General features: G+C 43.3%; 2 protein-coding genes and 1 pseudogene across 3 annotated transcripts in view; 2 read left to right on the top strand and 1 right to left on the bottom strand.

The window, feature by feature from the left end:
• Positions 1-7765: 7765 nt before the first annotated feature.
• Positions 7766-14916, bottom strand: DPH3 (diphthamide biosynthesis 3). The gene is made up of 3 exons (XM_044252511.1): positions 14699-14916; positions 13880-13954; positions 7766-10202 (listed from the first exon to the last, which is right to left on the bottom strand). The coding sequence occupies exons 1-3, from the start codon at positions 14804-14806 to the stop codon at positions 10137-10139; spliced, it is 249 nt and encodes an 82-aa protein (XP_044108446.1). The 5' UTR covers positions 14807-14916; the 3' UTR covers positions 7766-10136.
• An 81-nt stretch (positions 14917-14997) lies between these two features.
• LOC122910146 lies at positions 14998-18238 on the top strand (annotated as a pseudogene).
• The window catches only part of OXNAD1 (oxidoreductase NAD binding domain containing 1), a 36720-nt gene continuing 32850 nt past the window's right edge, over positions 15152-19021 (top strand). For both annotated transcript variants that reach the window (XM_044252515.1, XM_044252516.1), the window contains exon 1: positions 15152-15479. The gene's annotated coding sequence lies outside the window, so the exon portion shown is untranslated. The remainder of the gene's footprint in view (positions 15480-19021) is intronic.

Genomic DNA, 19021 nt, shown 5'->3' on the forward strand with positions numbered 1-19021 from the left:
TAGGACTGAACCCTACATATAATGTTTTTCCCTATACATGCCTACCTATGCTCAAGTCTTGTTTGTAAATTACGCACAGGAAGAGATTAACAACAGCTAATTTTAAAAATGGGGCAGTTCTAACGATATTGTTAAAAAAAATTATGTGACTGTGATCTCTCTCGCTCAAAATATCTTACTGTACTGTCCTCATCCTTGTTTTTGTGATGATGTGATATGATGAAATGCCTATATGAGGAGATGGAGTGAGGGAAAAGAGACCTGAAAGTGTACACATGTGCAAAGCAGTTGTCCAATATCATATACCATGATTTAACAAAATTAGGAGTAATGGAAAAAATATTGACTGGAATATATGTATATATTGGTTTTGGCCAAATTCGTCTTAGAAATTGCCAGCTGACTTGCTTTTTGGACCCAAGCGTGAGCTCCTGATTTGGTGAGAAGAAGTGGTTGCCTCCTTCATTTGTCCCTCCGCCATCTTAGTTCTCACAGCCATTGAGAGCCCCTCACCCTGCGCCTGCGCCCTGCTCTCTGCCCCTGCGCCGCACTGTACTTAGGTGTGTGTCATCACCCACCACCCTTTTGCAAAGGGCACACGGGCTCCCCAGTGGAAGCCACCTGCTTCCACTGCTAATTCATAGGATGACCTGGGGCTCCTTCCCAGCTTCTAGGAAACTGAGAGGATTTCCATTGTTGTTGAAAGCTCAGCGATTTGAAATCCCATGTAAGTCAAAGCTTTGTAGCACTTAAAACAGAAATTTCAGGGACATCGGGGTGGCTCAGTAGGTTATGCATCTGACTCTTGCTTTTGGCTCGGTCATGATCTCAGGGTCATGAGGTCGAGCCCCTCATGGGGCTTTGTGCTCAGCGTGGTGTCTACTTAAAATTCTCTCTCTCCCTCTCCCTCTGCTCACTCCCTAAACAAACAAACAAACAAAAACATCCTTAAAAAAGAGAGAGAGATTTCACTTCAAGGACTTTTCCAGAGGTAACATTTTTAGAGTCATCGATGAATCTGCCATCCTTAGAGGCATAAAGCCAGGCAGTCTGAGGACTGGCCTGTAGTACTCCTCTCCCTTCCTGAACTGTGTCATTGCTGCGCCTCGCAGTACCAGAACTGCTGCTGTCCTCTGGCCTAGGTCTCATTTGCAGCATCCCAGGCATGATGTCAGCCAGAAACACAGCCCTTGCCTCCTCCAAGCTCATCTCCTCCAGAAGGGGGCTTTCCCTTTGGTATCTCCATTCCACATCAGAAATCCAAGTATCCTCTGGTCCTACTGGGCAAAGAAAGCAATCTTGCCAACAAAAAAGATCCCTTCACACTTATATAGAAGAGAGACAATGCATTGACAATTTATTTATTTATTAGTAAATAAATAATAAATTAAATAAATTTAATTTATTAACAATTTATTGTTAGGTGAGAACCAACAGATTCATATGGGAGGTAACTTGAAAGTGACTGGAGTACGGACACAATTTCACATGAATTTAGGCAATAATGTGGAAGAAGGAAGAAGGAAAACTTCTCTTGCCTTTCCTCTCCTTGAGACAAATGGTGGGCTTCCTGATGATCTTCCAAGTACCTCCAGAGACTCCTGAGTTCATGTTCACGGTATGTGTTTACAGTTCCAGGGGTCAGAAGGCTCTTGACCTTGCATTATAAAATCACAAGGTCATGCCTCTTCTCAGGCCTACTGTGTTTGCACGAAGACCCCCTAAGCATTGGGAAGGGGGAGGTAGATGCTTTTCCCCGCAAGGAAATTATCCTTATTTTACCTTTACAGTCCCCTCGGAGAAGCCCACCAATATTATTCAAAAACTCAACCCTTTTTGGACAGAATTCTAATGACATTCTCCTCTCTTTCTACTCTTTGTGCATTACTTGATGAGAATTTGTACAGTTCATAGGGCTTACCAATAACTTCCTGTTTATTATCCCATCTGATATTTACAGCCTGTGGGAGGTGATTCATTACCTTCATTTTACTGACAAAGAAACAGAGGAAGTGACTCTTGTAAATTTGCTATGGGGAAGTTGAGACATGAACCCAGGTCTTTGATGTCAAACATCTCATCTTTTTCAGTCTCTAAGAATGTATTACTAGGCCATTCTAATGCAAGCAAAGAAAGAAAGGTAACTAAGAAGAGGAAGTTGGGACAGGCATTTTATATTTCTTCAGTGTTTGAGCACAGCATGGCATTCTACAACAGAGCCATTCAATAGTACGTTCTGTCATGATGGAAATGTTCTGTACTTGAATCGTCCAATGTGGTAGTCGTAAGCCACAGCTACATGTGTACCCGCATACTCAAAATTAAGAATTGACTTCTTAACTTTATTTCATCTGAATTGAAATGAAGATTAAGAAAAAAACAAAAACACATGTATCCAGTGGCTACCATGTTGGACAGGACAGTTCCAGAATGCAAACGCCAGAATGCTAGGTGGGTGGTCTCAAGATGGCATGTAGGCCAGTAACAGGCGGCTGTGTTTGCCTCAGACCTTGGAGTGAAGCTCCCACAGATGTTGCTTACCTAAGTAGGCTGCCCCTTGGGAAGGAGAGCATGTGGGCCCAGGAGGTTTCAGCTGCTGGCACGGGCTTGAGCTGTCAACACTCCTGTCCAGTGTGGCTCCAGCTCCCTCCACAGCCCTAGCCCCTGTCAGCTCTCCACTCCTTCTCTTCCTCCGCCCCCCTTCCCCAGCCCAGAACACAGCATTCATCCCTGAGTTCCTTCTGCAGGCAGATCAGGACAACTGCATCAAACAAGAAAAATAATTGTTCACCTGTTCAAAAGTCACATCAGAACAGAGCTGAGAAAGACCTTCAGAATTATTTCTTCATACCCCCCCTGGTTTTACAGTTGAGAGACCAAAGCCTGGACAGGTGACCAGTAATGTCCTTGGCCTCTTTGCCCAGGGCCCTGACCCACTGAGCTCACAGATGGTACAGGAGCAAGCAAGAAAACTGGAGCCATCTGGCCATGGTCAGTGTTCTTTCTGCCTAGTTACATCCATGCAGTGATTCCCTTAAAAGTGATGATGGGGGTGCCTGCAGTCAGTTAAGTACCTACCTTTGGCTCAGGTTGTGATCCTGTGGTCCTAAGATAGAGCCCCTGGTCAGGCAGCCTGATTCTCTCTCTCCTTCTGCTGCACCACCCCCCCTCATGCTCCCTCCCTCTCTCTCTCTCAAATAAGTAAAATCTTTAAGAAAAATAGTGATGATGCATAAGGCACAAGTTTGGCAAAGAGCACCAAGTTTCCAATCCTTTAACTACCAACACAGGCATTTGAGTCACTTACAGATGAAAAACATTTCCATCCTGTTCTTAAAGATTCTTCATAATATAATTCTATTTTTTAAATCCCCCCCCCCCCGTACAGATTAGGCCCAACTCTCATAAACAAAAAAATGCTTCAAGTATATTTACTGATTGAATGACACTACTTATCCATTTTGAGGGTAACTACTAACAACCTTAACACTTTAATAAGCAGAAAGTCCTGCTTCATGTCTAACTTCACTGATTTTTTTTTTCCCAGCTCAGCATAGAGTGGTGAGTGCTTAGCCATGCCAGATGGACAAGTCATGAATAGGTCACATTTGGCTAGAAACATGTAAGCTCTAACTCGCAGACTTTGTCCAATGTCCAAAGTTCAAGGTTTCAGACATGGCAACACAGGTCATCTGAGACTTGAAGTGAGCACGGCTCACCTGATTTGAGAAATTCTGGATAGCAAACTGTTGGGCACCACTGGAATGCGTCAGGGAATTAGTTGCCATAGGAACATTCAAAATGATCTTCCTGAAGTTCCAGCAACCAGGAAACACATACATCAGGAAGGTGGATAGTGTAGGTTCCCGTGGGTATTACATCTCATTTTTAATGACATCATATGAGCCCAAGCCCCATTTCTCTCTATAATTAGAGCTAATAAATATCTTCAACTGGATTGCATGGCAGACTTTGGAAATATTAATCTGCTGTGACTAGAGTTATATTGCTCTGAATTTGAATATGGAAAAGGCAGCCAAAGCCTTGCGTATCTCTAAATGCATATGTAGCAAAAACTAGTCCCATGGGCTTACTGTCTGATGCCTGGCCAACAACATGAGAGTGGCTGACTTGCTTTAATGTTTCAACCCGCTTCCATTTTATCACTTGGGAAGTTTTTCAATTATTCCAACCCTGCCACGGAAGAAAGAACATGCGATTTGGAGTCAAAAGTGTTGGATTGAAAAGCCAAGCCTGACACTTAATGACTGTGGCCGATTAGATTACTTTCTAAAAATAGTCACTCCTTCCCTTCCCACCACCTCCCGGGAGAATTGTATTTCCCTGTCTCCTTGACATTGAGCTCAGCCACGTGACTTGTTTTGGCCAACAGTAAACTGGCAGACATGGTTCTTGCACCTCTGTCCGGGCTAGTCTCCTGGTCTGAGGAAGAAGAGTGGCATGGGACCAGATCCAGACCCAGCCTGCTGTTCACAGCCACCAACCCAGCCAGGATCTACCAACCCCAGGGGACCCCTAGACACATAAGAAACATTATCAGACTACTGTTTTAAGTTTTGGGTAGTTTGAAATACAACACCTGATTGACACATTCATAGAGACTGTTTCTGTTAACACAGGGATAATGATATCAACATCACAATGTAATCTAAATGACATCCTGCTGTTATCACTTTACCTGCTTAAGAACAAGTAAGTGCCCCCACTCTTGCCTTGGCTTCCCCAACATTGCATGTGGTGCCAAATTAGCTAAACTGGGACTACAGGACTGCCTTCCCAGAATTCCCTTTCTGGTATGGTCCTAAACAAGAAAAAGACTTGTAAAGCAGCACACATACTTTTTAGGCTCTAAAGTTTGGAGCAGGGGACCAGGAACAGTGGGTGCTCACACACATTGTTGTTGATCTACTAGCTTGCCTTGTTCTAGGCTAACTATGCAACTCCACAGGAAGGACACCAGCTTCCCCTGAAGTCACCCACAGCATCAAGGTTGGAGGTGGTGAAAGACAGAGGTGGGTTCCAGGTTGCATTTTCTCTTGTTCATATCAAGCTTTCTCTTCCAACTACTGGGTTAGCTGACCTATAGCTACTTTAGGCTCAATACTGAGGTAACAGTCCTGCTTGGATGCCTCCAGTTCTCACAACTGGGTAGTCTAATCCTTTAACAAATCCCTCATTCTCTATCACTCATGGTTCTTTGGTGTCTCTGGACAGACCCCTGTACATCATGGCTGAATCTGTTTCTTAAGGTGTAAATTCAGGCAACTTCCCCAGACCCATAGTTGTGAGTCACTTCCAACAGAGCAAGAAGTATGTGAGATTAAATATTTCTTGAACCCTTACTATGTGCACTCTAATTAATGTATTATTTCATTTCATCTCATTAAGTGGTCCACATTCCTTGTCCAGGCTGGTTCACTCTTGCCATTATCACCACTTCGTAGTTTGGAGATACCTGCCAGGACAGTAATATTCCAAGTTCTTCCATTTGGTATTGCAGACTGGGACCCAGTGCCCTCTGGGTAACCCTGGATGGCCAGTGCTGTTCCTACAGAAAGCCTGGAACATAGGTGTGGGTATGGGTGAAGGGTTTGTTTCCCTCTCTTCTCCACCCTCAATCTAGGCATCAATTTTTGTCCAAAGGTTCACATCTGCCCCTATCCCAGAACTCAGTTCCCCTCTAAGAATGAAGTCAGCCGCCAAATCTTTGCTTAGTGACTAAACTGCTACCATGATCAGGTCTCAAATAGGAACTACTTGCCTCAGTTCCAAGTGCTGACCCACAGAAGTGGCTTCTGTGACCCTGTGCCACTTAATGGGATGCTTGATCCCTTACTAGACATTTACCTCTATTTGGGAGCCACTTTGAATCGAACACCTTCCCTCATCAAATGCCCCTCACGTGACTTCCTTAGATACACCTCCCACATTTTAAGCATTTTGTGAGCTGGTGGCGGGGTGAGAGTATTTTTTTAACTATTTCTTATTCATATATCTTTTGTTTTAAACCCTTAATGAGGAATCATTTGTAAAATGGCTTACCAGTCAAATATGTAATCATGAGCAATTGGCTTTGTAGGAAGTAGGGATTGGCAGGCATCATCAAATGGAGTTAGAGTAATCCTAATTACTTATATCTGCAGAAGCTGTCACTTTTGGAAGGTGTATAATTAGCAGCCAGAGTGTGTGCTGGGAAACACATGATTGCTTAAACAGGGTGCAGCCCAGGGACTGCCCAGGGTGGGACTCTCCCACTGTGCTCATTGGCCCAGCCTGGACTCTCAGGTCATTTGCTGAGGCTGACTGCGCACTTGACTACAAGGTGTGGGGTCAACCGAGCCCACAGTCCTTTTCCACAGGCAAAGCAGGTGTGACAATTTTTAAAAAATTGGATTCTCTATACTTTGTGATTATGAATTTTCTGTTTTTCTAGTCCAGTGGTTCTCAGCTTTGGCTGCATATTAGAATCAACACTGAGACTCTAAAACTCCTGGTGCGAAAGTTGCATCCAGACCAGTCAAGTCTGTTTCTCTAAGGCATCACTTTTCAAGTTCCTCTGATGATTCCAGTGTGCTGAAGTTTGAATATCAGTCCTCGACCAATGGTTCTCAAATGTTAGCTGCATTGCAATCACTTGCAGTGCTTGTTAAAACCCACCCCAGATTCAGTAAGGGTGTCCAATAATTTGCACTTCACATATTCAGTCTAAGAATGCTGTCAATGTTCACAACCATGTTGAATTCCTTTTGGATTAGCGGAGTTAACCTTTATTTTGCACATATGACAGTCATTGCGCTAAATGTCTTAGTTTTTTAGCTCACTTAATCTTACTGTCACAAGACTTCTTCCCTTCAGATCTTGGAAAAAGTACGGGACCTGAGACACCTTCTGCCTGCCCTTTATCAATGCACCTGCCACAGCTCCCATCACCTAGTGTTTCCTTCTGGGCCCTAACAGCAGCGTGTTAATCTTACTTCCTCTCTTCCACTTGCATGCAGAGACCCTACCCAGTGCCCAGCATGTGGTGGGGACTCCATAAGCACTTCCTTAATGAATGAATCCAGAGCAACCATAGGAGAGATATTACAATGATCTGCATTTCACATAAAAGCACAGAGAGATACAAAAAGATTCAGTAACTTGTCCAAGATCATAGTGGAGGAACTGAGGTTCAAACTGTGTTCTGATCATAGCTGGGCTCTCAAACTGCTTCAAGAATGGATCCTCAGCCTTAAATAGAATAGCAGCCTTCTTTTCCAGCAAAAACTGAATTCCTCATCTAAGAACGCCAACTCTTTTCACCACTTGACTCAAAGATTTTTCACAGAGGGGGAAAAATCCAGAATCAAAACCCATGTGGCCAAACTGTAGAATCAGTGGCAATTTCTTTACCATTTCAAAACTCACCTGTTCATACCAGAAACTTCCTTACATTTTTTCAAAACAGGTTAAAAAGACTTCTACCTCATACAAAATCACAACAAAATTTTTTGCACTTTTTTTTTTTTAGATTTATTTATTTGAGATAGAGATCACAAGTAGGCAGACAGGAAGGCAGAGAGAGAGGAGGAAGCAGGCTCCCCACCCAGCAGAGAGCCCACGCAGGGCTAGATCCCAGGACCCCAAGATCATGACCTGAGCCAAAGGCAGAGGCTTAACCCACTGAGCCACCCAGGCGCCCCCAAAATTTTTTAATATAAGATGTTGGTATTTAGGGGAAGAAAACCACATGAAAACAAACCAATCTGAATTATGACTTTATTGAGTATGTCAATAATTTATTCTGGTAATAAATTAGTTTGTACATCAATCAAAAGTGTTGGGTGCTTCCCAGGAAAACTGCTTCCAAATATGTACACTAAAATATATGCAAAATCCTTTAAATAGCTGACTTTATTTTCAAACTCAGAAGAGTGGTGACATCAAGTTATAAAGAAGCACTGTCTTTCTCTAGTAGTTCACGATTTAGTTTTGAGTCTATAAAGGTTTCAATTAACATTTCAGCTCCTGCAAGTTTTAATACCAACAGTTTAAAAATCACTTGACCTAGTCTCCTAATTGTAGAGATGACGAATCCACTGGCCTTGCAAGACTACAAAGCTAGTAAGAGACAGAGCATGAATTACAGATCAGTTCTCAGAGGTGGTCTGAAATGTCTGGTAAGGTACACAAGGCACAGAATATCACATAGAACTCTAGTCGTGTCTGAAAGACCTTGGTTTTACTTTCTGCTTAACAGAAAAGTTCTTTTGTAGTTAGCAAATTTAGTAACTCAGTTGCTTTAGAAACGAACTCACTCCCATCACTGCAGGATTACCACTGGTCACTGATTGCCAGTGCAGTTTAATTCACTCCTACTGGAATGTTTGGAGTGGGGCAACTTTTATTCCTTCGACATTCACATCAAGGGTGTCCGTTTGTTTTAAATTCATCATCAGCCAAAGGAGCTGGTATTACCAGTATCTATAAAAACAACAAAACTGATTATGGAATAGATCTTTGCTCTTTGAAGTTCATTCCCACGAGGTAACATATACCATGCTCTCTTCGTCTGAGCTGCCACTGGCTCTAATCCATGGGTGGATTCTGGGACATCAGTGTCCCCAAATAGCCATGAGACTTCTCATGCCATGAAGAATGTCATATAATAATACATAATGTACCCCGTCATGCTGACATACAATTTTTGGTGAATTATTAGGTCTTAGACTAATGCGGCCCATTTATCAACCAGTAGTAGAACGGTCAGAATGGTCACATTCTGGCAAGCTGTTTTTTTTTTTAATTGCAGGAGCTGTTCCCAAAACAACCTGCCAGGCATCAGTGAGGTTGTTTTGTTTGTTTTTTGTTTTTTTTAAATTTTAGAAACACACTGCAAAGTTGCATATATGAAAGACATCTTTGGATTTTCATGTGATTCTAATTTCTTGCTATTATCCACAACAAAGGAGGACTGACAGCCTACCTTTATAAATTTGTTTTTTTCCAGGGCAAAATTTCTCTGTAAGCATGGATGTCTGGTTCAGTTACAGCCTATAAACACTGGTTAGATGTGTCCCCAGGGACACATTTATTTAGAACAGGCATCTCATCTTCAGGTTCGTCCTCAGCAAGAGCTGTTGTAGCAGCTCTATGTTTCAGGGCTAGTGACCTGATGCCGAGGTGACGCTGAAAGCACTGCGGCCAGCCACGAAACCTTGACAGGGGGCCCTCTCTTGCGCCATGTTATTAGCCTTAGCTAAACACAGTGCGACAGACAAGACCCAGATCACACAAGTATGGTCTGCTCGGATCTGGCAAAGCCACTGAAGCATTCAATTTACTAAGTTGGCAAATTTTTCTTTTTGTTCTGCTTCCAACTTCAGTTCCTTTGGCTGCTTTTCTTTTTATCTTGTCCCAATTTTCAAGGCACTTGTAGAATATGGATAAGGAAACTTCCAATTCCTTGACCATTTCACTTTTTGACCTTACTTTCTATCTTCGGGCTCTGGAAAAATTATGAGCTTGGTACTGACCAGAACTGAATGCAGAAAGTACAATGGAAATTGTTTGCTACGCAAAACAGGAACTGAGTTCTTACGAATGCAAGACTGAGCAGACTGGCTTGGTGTGGGACCTGAAAACACAGTGGGACAAAGCAACAAATTTGCTTAAATTTAGAATGGCAAAGAGAATGTCCAATTTCAAAGAAAGTGCTAATACTAATAATCTTAATAGCTAAGCCAAAAATATAATTCCCCCTTTTATTAAGGAATCCTAATGACTTTGATGTAGATGATGCTGTTATCGGATAAGGAAGAAATCAGGTGTAAGACACAAAAATGATACTGAGAGAAAGAAAGCACTGATTTGAAAAGATCTTCCTTTAAACTCACATGGAAAATGGAGAACATTTCCAATTCAAAGTTCTAAGGACAAAATCCAGGCATGTCACGTCATGGACTTGCTTCTTTAATTGGAGATGAACTCAGCAGCCAATGGTAAAGAGCCACACGCTAATGGTACAGCCAACTATGGAAGGGTTGTTCCCGTGAAGGAAGCCGGTGACTTTGCATTTGATTTTTCCAGCTTGGCTCATTCCCAAATGTTCAGGATGTAGATTTCTAAAGTCCTCTTTAGCATTTAACTAATTCTTTGTGGGTGGAAGGGGGTGACACTGTTTCTCCACGCATAAACTGATCCTAAGACAGAGTAAGAAATTATATTAATCACAAATGCATCAATATTTGACTAGTTTTTTGCAGAATCAATCTAGCTATTAAGGTTTAAAAAAATTTTTTTTTTGTTTCAAGGTTTATTTAGTTTTCAGTCATCTCTACAACTAATATAGGGCTAGAACTCACAAGCCTGAGAGCAAGAGTTGCATGCTCTTCCAACTGAGCCAGCCATGGGCCTGGCAGGTCTGTTCATTTTTCACTGCTACACCGCTTCATCCTTATTCAAAGAATCCATGTCAGCACCAGAATTATAATCTTAAAAGTGCTTTTCAGTTTTTAGCCCTGAATTCACACTTAAAACACCTTATCTTATTTGTAAAGATATATCACATCTTAAGTTTCTGTATTAATTACTACACTAAAACTTCTCCGCTTCACTATTCAGTCATTTGAAGACCTATCCTCTTCAAGGTAATCACTTCTTCCAACTCAAAGGGGTAGCTCTTTGTTTCCTGACCAGATAACCTGCAGGGTCATCTACGTTGTAAATGAAATTCAGTCTCTGATTATGTATCCTGCTTCTGTCCACTACCACAAGACACCTGTGCTTTCCAGTTTACCCCTCATTTCATGTAGGCTGATCCCCAGCAGGGTCAGTCCACGTTGTGTCCATGCTTTCACTCCTGCCCAGCACCTGGGGCCTCCTCTCCCACCCCAACTTCCTCTTTGGAATTTATGATTTGTCGATCAGCACATTGCTCCATATTCTTAACCTCCTCCTTAAAACATTCCCACACCTTCTTGCTCTAACACAGTGGTTCTCAAGAGGTAGTGGGAGGAGTAAGCTGATATTGTCTCCAGGGGACACGTGGCAATATCTGGAGACATTCTGGGGAACTGCTACTGGCATCTAATGGTAGAGGCCAGGAAAGCTACTAAACACCCTACAATGCACTGGACAGCTCTGTACAGCAGAGAGTTATTCTGCCCCAAATGACCATAACGCTGAGTCTGAGAACAGGCCATTCCCTAAAGACACTGCTTCCCCTATAATTTCCCCAGTGGCTGGAGTTCTCTGAGAGTGCTGGTACCACAGAGACAGGAGGAGGGCCTGGTTGCTCCTTTCAGCCACTGTTCTCCTTCCTTCCCTACAACCCACCAATTTTGACTCTTATGTCATGACATATATCATCACTGCTCCTCTCTCTATGTTTTCTGGACCTAGTTTAAAGTCTATGGTCAATTCTCACAATCCCCCTTCTGTCACTCCCTCCTACCTACTTGACAAAACCATCACCCTGGTTACATCTAACTTCCTCTGTCTATATTCACCGACACAGCTGAATATCTACCACCTTAAACCCTCTCCTGATCCTCTATCAACAGGCCCCATGTCTCTACTCCCCTTTGCAGCGAACTCCTTGAAAAAAAGTCTATGCTTGCTACTTCAAATTCTTCTCTTCTTCTCTCCAGTAAGTTTTCCACCGATCAGGCTCCGTCTCTATTACTTCATCAAAATTGCTCTTACCACCATATAAATGGCCTCTCGGTTAAAGCCGTTAAAGTCAATGGTTAATTTCCAGTTATCTATCAGTGGCATCTGATAAGGTAGTTCACTTCCTCTACCTTTTCTCATCTGGCTTCCAGGATATGGTACTGCTGGTTTCCTCCTTCTTTTTTGGCCAGCTTTGCTGATTCCCCACTTTCCTCCCTGATCTTTAAATATTGGGAGTGGCAGAGCTCAGTCCTTTCTTTTGTCCATCTCTACCTATATTCACAGCCCCGGTGATTTCTTCCAATCTCATGGCTCTAAATGCTATTTATATACTGATAACTCCCAAATTTACAGCACTAGCTGATCTCTCTCTTTGAACAGTAGACCTGCATATCCAGTTGCTTTCTCACTTGCTCTCCAACTGGATCAAAAAAAGACCTCCTAAACTTAGTATGTCTAACTCTAGCCCCTGAGCCTACAGACACCTCCCTGTCAGTTGATGGTAAATGCATCCTTCCAGTTATGAAGGCCACAAATGTTGAAATCATTTTTGATTCCTCTCATATCCTATATTCAATCAGTAAAAATAATCCTTATCCTTTAAAGTGTATTCAGAATCTAACCACCTTTCACCACCTCCAGAGCCACAGCTTGGTCCAAGCCATCCATCTCCAACTCTGGTTCATCTAAGGGCCTCCTAACTGTTACCCTTGCTATATCCTAACTCCTGTCCTTGCTTCCACATAGTCTACTCTGAACACAGCAGCCAAAGTCACTCTATTATAACTTAAGTTGGATTGTAGCACTCCCTTGCTTGAGAATCCTCCAATGGTTCCCCAAGTCATTCACAGCAAAAGTCAAAGTCTTTAAAGTGGCCCACAAATACCTTTGTGATCTGCCCAACTCTGCTACTTTCCTCCTGGGCTACTCTCTCACCTGCATCTATTCTGCTCTGGTCACACTTGATGTTCCTCAATAAAATAAGACACGTTCCTGCCTTAGGGTCTGTCCACTCAAAGTTCCCTTTGCCTGACTGCTTTTTATCCCCCAGGGCTCACTTCCTCACCTCTTTCAATCTACGTTTGATAAGGCCTTTCTCAATAAGGCCTGCCCTGATCACCCTATTTAAAATTGCAACTTCTTCTCTTACCAGCACTCCTAATCTCCCTTACCCTGTTGTTTTGTTCTAGAACACATTTTGATATAAGAATAAATCTTTAAACTTCTAAATTATAGCAAGTTTGTCACATGAGACTAAGTGCCTGGTGCTACATTCCCTATACTCAGATTAGGGTTCAGCCTTAAGAATGTTAACCTCCTTGGGGCGCCTGGGTGGCTCAGTGGGTTAAGCCGCTGCCTTCGGCTCAGGTCATGATCTCGGGGTCCTGGGATCGAGTCCCGCATCGGGCTCTCTGCTCAGCAGGGAGCCTGCTTCCCTCTCTCTCTCTCTGCCTGCCTCTCCATCTACTTGTGATTTCTCTCTGTCAAATAAATAAATAAAATCTTTAAAAAAAAAAAAAAAAGAATGTTAACCTCCGTTATATGTCAATCATATTAAAAAAAAAAAAAAAAGGAAAAATGAAAAAATCCTGTTAAAGCTTCTTACTTAAGACTCCATTCAAAATACTGGCCAAAAGCTGGGGTAGGGATGGGCTTATTGTTCTTACTGAACATTTGTTTTCTACTGTCAATATCTTTGAGTGAAAAACAGTAAGTAAATTAAAGGCCAAAATGAAATTGTAAAATTGCAGCTATGACATACCTCAAACAAGATAATGCGGAGTTCTATACGTAGAAGCCAAGTAAGAAATACTATACAACTGTTCCCTCCAAAATAAGTCTGGGAGCTCTGACGATTTAAATTACTTATTAAATAAAGGAGGAATAGACTGCCAATTAAGTATTATTTTTCTATTTAATAAGTAATCAACAATTTTCATTAACTACAGTGCAGTTTTTTTTTTTGCCTTCTCAAAAGCTAAAATGAGTTAATTAATTTGAGTTTTTCAAGTTGTGATTTACAATACAGCTGTTTAGTAATAGTTTAAAAATTTTGGGTTTTTTTGGGGGGGGATAAAATTTGTTTTTAAAAAAAACATAACATTTACCTAACACACTGTCAAGAAATATTCTCCAGCACTTACAGATCGCTCTAGGTCCTTGCCTCGCAACCTTCCCTGACACCTTTTAAAATTCAACTACTTACCTTGTCATAAATCACTTTTACAATAAGTGAGCAGCTAGGACAGGTTGCCACGTCTTCCCCATTCTCCAAATCTTCCTGTAACAAAATAAAAAAACTTTTGGTATTGTCTTCCCTTTGCGATTTCCTCCTTCCAAACTCCTTCCAGCCCTAGGGGCAAGCTCCTTTGTGGCTCACCTCCCTAAAAGGCTGGTGAGGGACAAAAAGACCCGCCCAGAGAAATACCAACTCCATTCTTCCAGCCAAGCGGTACTTAAAAATACCCAGGAAGAGGGTCTCCTTGGTGGCTCAGTCGGTTAAGCAACCAACTCTTAATTTCAGCTCAGGTCATGATCTCGGGGTCCTGAGGTCGAGCCCCACCCCAGCTCCGTGCTGGGCCTGGAGCCCGCTTAAGATTCCCTCTCTCCTACCTCTGCTCCTATGCTGTAACCCCACCCCCACCCCACCTCTACTCCCTCTCTCAAAAAAAGACCAGACCTGACCCAGGAAGGTTAGCCAAGGTTCGTTGCCTCAAACCCCTGAGATGACAACAACGTAACCCTGCCTCCAAATAACTATCCCAGCAAGTGAGACTGTAAATGGGGAAAGAGGGCAAGACTCATGCTCCCGCCATCCAGCCTTTCCCACCCCCACTCTCCACCCCTCGGCCAGACTAAAGGTCAGGACGACGTGCCCATTGACAGATCAAAGCATCAACTTTACCGGGACTCAGAGACAGGATAAAGAGGGCGTGTGAGCCGCAAGGTGACGGAACGGCGGAAGGAACGAGGAAGCGCAAACGCGCCTGCTCGGACGAACCGTCGGGCGGGACTCTGGAGTTACCTTGGTAATGCAGAAGTTATCCCCACACGGGCAGGGGTAGAAATATGCCTCCGAGTCTTCGTCATATTGGAAGTCCTCGATCTCTACTTCGTCGTGAAACACGGACATTGTCCCAGAGGCCAGCAGAGGTCCGCAGCCCCTGCCAGCCGACACTTGCCGGGGAAGGTCTAACTTCGCCGGCGTTGGTCCCAGCTGGGTGTTGTCAGCCGGCGCCGGCTCAGGAGCGATCGCTTCCGGCGCGTAGACAATGACGCAACTCCGGCCTCGGAGGCCAAATGGGTGACAGGGTGGCGGTCGCCATGGAGATGGCGGAGCTAGGAGGCGGAGACACTGGATGTGGCGGCTCGCGGCGTGGTACTCTGCGCTCCGCGCCGGCGGTCGGCGTTACCGACCAATAAAATGTGAGGATAGCTCGCGCTGCTGTGACGTCACATCACCGGAAGTTCCCGAAGAAGGTGGCAGAGTTCGGCAGGTCGGCTAGCTTGGTTCCTGGCGGTGCAGAGGTCCCTTTTTGCGGCCGCCGTCCTCAAGGCCGCGGAGCTTAGAGAGGTCTTAAGCTGGGTCCGCGGAATCGGTGGCATCGACCTGGCCCTTGACGTCCTTGGGGAGTCACTCTTTTGCTGGGTCTCAGGCCGCGGCCGGAGCACCTCTCCCTCTCGGACCTCCTTTCCTGCGTCCCCGGTGGCGGACGAAAAGTTCTCTTGGAATTTTGATTCACCGAGTGACCTTGAGCTCAGGGCGACGCCTGCCTTGTAGTTTGTGGCTGCATTCGCCTACTCAGGTACACCCCCAGCTCTTCCTCACCCCGGGTTATCTTCAAATACCCTAACCTGTGTTGTCGAGAGGACCAAGAGAGTGAAGGCAGATTGCGTTCTAGTCCTGTGTTTGCCAAGCATATCATGATTATGACAGTGACTTGTAAAGTAGTAATAACATCCCCTTTTATTATGGGGAGTTTGCTGTGTACCAGGTTATTGCGCTGGGTACGGTTCTTAACATCAACCCCGGGAGTTTAGATGTTATTCCATATTATTAACGTCCAAACTGAGATACAGAGAGTTGGGTATCTTGAGAAAAATCACCCATTTAGGAAATGAAGGTTCTGTCTGTCCCCGAAGCCTGGAGACAAATTGGTTTATTTGAACCACGGTTTTTTTCTTTGTAAAAGGAATGTCACCAGCAGATACTACCATGAGGCCTCTCTATACATTGAACGGGAATGCAAATAAAAGGTGGTTTGTCTTGAAAGCAATGGTAGTGCCTGTTTTAATACAACCACATTCCGTGGGGAGATTGCTCCGTCACCACACAGTTAATCAAATTTCGGTAGAGAAGGAATGCAGTGCAGTGAAAAAGATACTTTGAGAAATAGGTCTGGGATCAGACTCTGACTGTTGGGAGCTGGCTCTGGGAGCTAGATATTTACATTCTTTTGGGCCTTATTTTATCTATTGACTAAAAAAAGGTTTGGATTAGAGATGATGTGCAAGATCACATACAGATCTAACATTCTACTTTTGCATGGAAATTATGAAATTTACTGGTTTATATATACCATGTTTCCTTTACATGGTATGTTTCATGTAATACCTACATGTCTACACATTCCTCTTCTTATTTATGTACACATACTCAGGTTTGCATGAAGCTACCAGTTTTGTGCATACTGAATTGAAGCTGCACCTGGTTTAAGGCTTGAAAACCTGAAGGCAGAGGAGTCTGTGGGAGAAAATCAAGAAGTTACATTTAAGAAGTTTGTGGAAGGTTATCCCAAAGGCCTCACATTTTGGATAATTGAAGATCTACCCGGTAGTTAGGAAACACTTGTGAAACTTGTTGAGGCTTAACTGGGGTGATTCTGGTGTGACTGGGCAGAGGAGAAATCCCAGCAAAGCCCACCCAGCTCCGTGGCTACTTCCTGTATCTCTGTAGGCATAGATACTTCCCAGGTAGTCCCTTGGAGTCAGGAGGACAAGGGAGAGTTTTCCAGGGTCTGTTCTGTAGTCCCAGTGATCATTTTGAGGTTGGGAATCATCTTTAGTTCTTCAGTGCCTCTCAGCATAAGTACATACAAATTAAAGATGAGCCATTTTTGAATGTACAGAAATGATTGCATTCATATTTGGTGCTTGGAAGTGTAAATTGATAGAACTCTTTGAAAGCAATTTGGACTTAGCAAAAACAATATGCTGGGGAATTTTAAAATTTGAGGTTAGTAGCCTTGGAAGTTACAGGCATTGTTGGGTAAAAATTTTTTTTATGATTTCCTTGTAACTTTCCAACTTTTTTGGAGTATGTATTACCTAAAATGGGAAAAGAAAAACTAATGGACCACTTCTCAGTAATAACGGACTCTATGTGTGAGGCACTGCTTCAAATGTTTTGTATGCATGATGTCATTAAACAGCCAGTGAGGTGTAGGTATCATTAATCCCATCATCAACGTTGGGAAACCAGGGGCTGAAGAACTTATATAAGGAGGCAAAGCTGGTAAGTGGCAGTAAATTGTGGTGAGAACTCAGATCTGTCATATGCTAGAACTTAGGCTCTTAATTACTTTGATGTCATCTGTGATATGATGGCATTGAAGCAGAACTAGATGAAACATACCAGCCCTGAAGCTCTGCAGACTGCTGAGGTTGTCTGGCTAGAGCAGTGCTGGTGCCCTTAAAACCTAGATTTGGGAGTCTGCTTGGCTTTCCATACTGCTTTCATCCTGCTGTCTTTTGGCCATAGGCCTTGTCTGCCAGAGGGGATCCCCTGTATGGTGCTGCCCAGTTTGAGTTCATGTTGTCCTGAAGAAAGTAAAACCTATAACCAAACATGTAATGCAGTTTTTTTTTGTTTGTTTTTTTACTCCACCTAACATTTTTAAATAAAACATCACAATGACTACTAAACTTTACTTTGATTCCTAGAAGGGAATGGAAATGTTTTGTAATGAGCCATTTTTGGACCGTGAGGGTAGGACCAAAGCAGATTTACTAGTTGCTATAGGATCATTTGCAATCACAAACTTATAATTCACAAAGAAGTCAAGTCTGTTGAAATGTACAATGAGGCTTTGAGTGTGGCTCTTCGTGGAGACAGCGTGGGCTTCTGTGTCAAGAACATATCTGTCAAAGATGTTCAGCGTGGCAGTGGGGCTGGTGACAGCAAAAATGACCCACCCATGGAAGCAGCTGGCTCCATGGCTCAGGTGATTATCCTGAACTATCCAGACCAAATCTGTGCTGGATTGTCACATAGCTCACATTGATTGTAAGCTTGCTGAGCTGAAGGAGAAGATAGATTGTCGTTCCGGAAAAAAGCCGGAAGGTGGTCCCAAGTTCTTGAAAACTGGTGATGCTGCCGTCATTGATACGGTTCCTGGCAAGCCTGTGTGTGTTGAAAGCTTCTCTGACTCATCCTCTGGGCTGTTCTGCTGTTCATGACACGAGACAGACAGTTGCTGTGGGTGTCATCAAAGCAGTGGACAAGAAGACAGCTGGAGCTGGCAAAGTCACTAAGTCTGCCCAGAAAGCTCAGAAGGCTAAATGAATATGATTCCCCCATTCCTGCCAGCCCAGTCTTACTCAGTGGTGGAAGAATGGCCTCAGAACTATTTGTATCTATTGCCCATTTACATTTAGTAGTAAATGGGTAATGATAGCAATGCATCCTAAAACCTCCAGAAGGAAAGAAGAGTGTTTTGTAGACCATTTGTGGTTTTTTGTGCATGTGGCAGTTTTAAGTTATTAGTTTTTAAAATCAGTACTTTTTAATGGAAACAACCAAAAATCTGTCACAGAATTTTGAGACCCATTAAAAGCTTAATGAGGAAAAAAAAATTTTTTTCAATCATAAAATGTTGACACTGCTTCTTTGGAAAATGACCAAAATTCTCAGCATGTGATCGAACTTAGAACTAGTTCATAATTCTGAATAGAAACTGTGTTTTGTGAATGCTGTTGTGTATCAGGCTGAGGGGAGTTGTTATTGGTGGTGTCCCACTGTCTCTAGGTGGAGTTCGTCAGGGAGCAGAGGGCAGGGGTTAATGGGATTGACCTGATTCTTAGTAACACTCTTGCTTGCCAGGCACTTGCCAGGGCATTTGTTCCTTTCAGCAATCCAGTGAAGTGGTATTGGCATTCCAATTTAAAAATTTTAAGAGGTGACTTGCTCAAGATGAAAAAGTAGGAAGGAATCAGATCTGAGCTTTGTTTCACCCATTTCAGGTCAAGCACTCCGTAACTTTTGTACTGCTAGGGTTCCCTTACCAAAAGCTAGATGCTGGGAGCCCCTTTGCTTCCTCAGTGACACTTAGGGTTCTGAATCAACAGG

The sequence above is a fragment of the Neovison vison genome, chromosome 6 (assembly GCF_020171115.1).
Source record: "Neovison vison isolate M4711 chromosome 6, ASM_NN_V1, whole genome shotgun sequence".
Lineage (NCBI taxonomy): Eukaryota > Metazoa > Chordata > Mammalia > Carnivora > Mustelidae > Neogale > Neogale vison.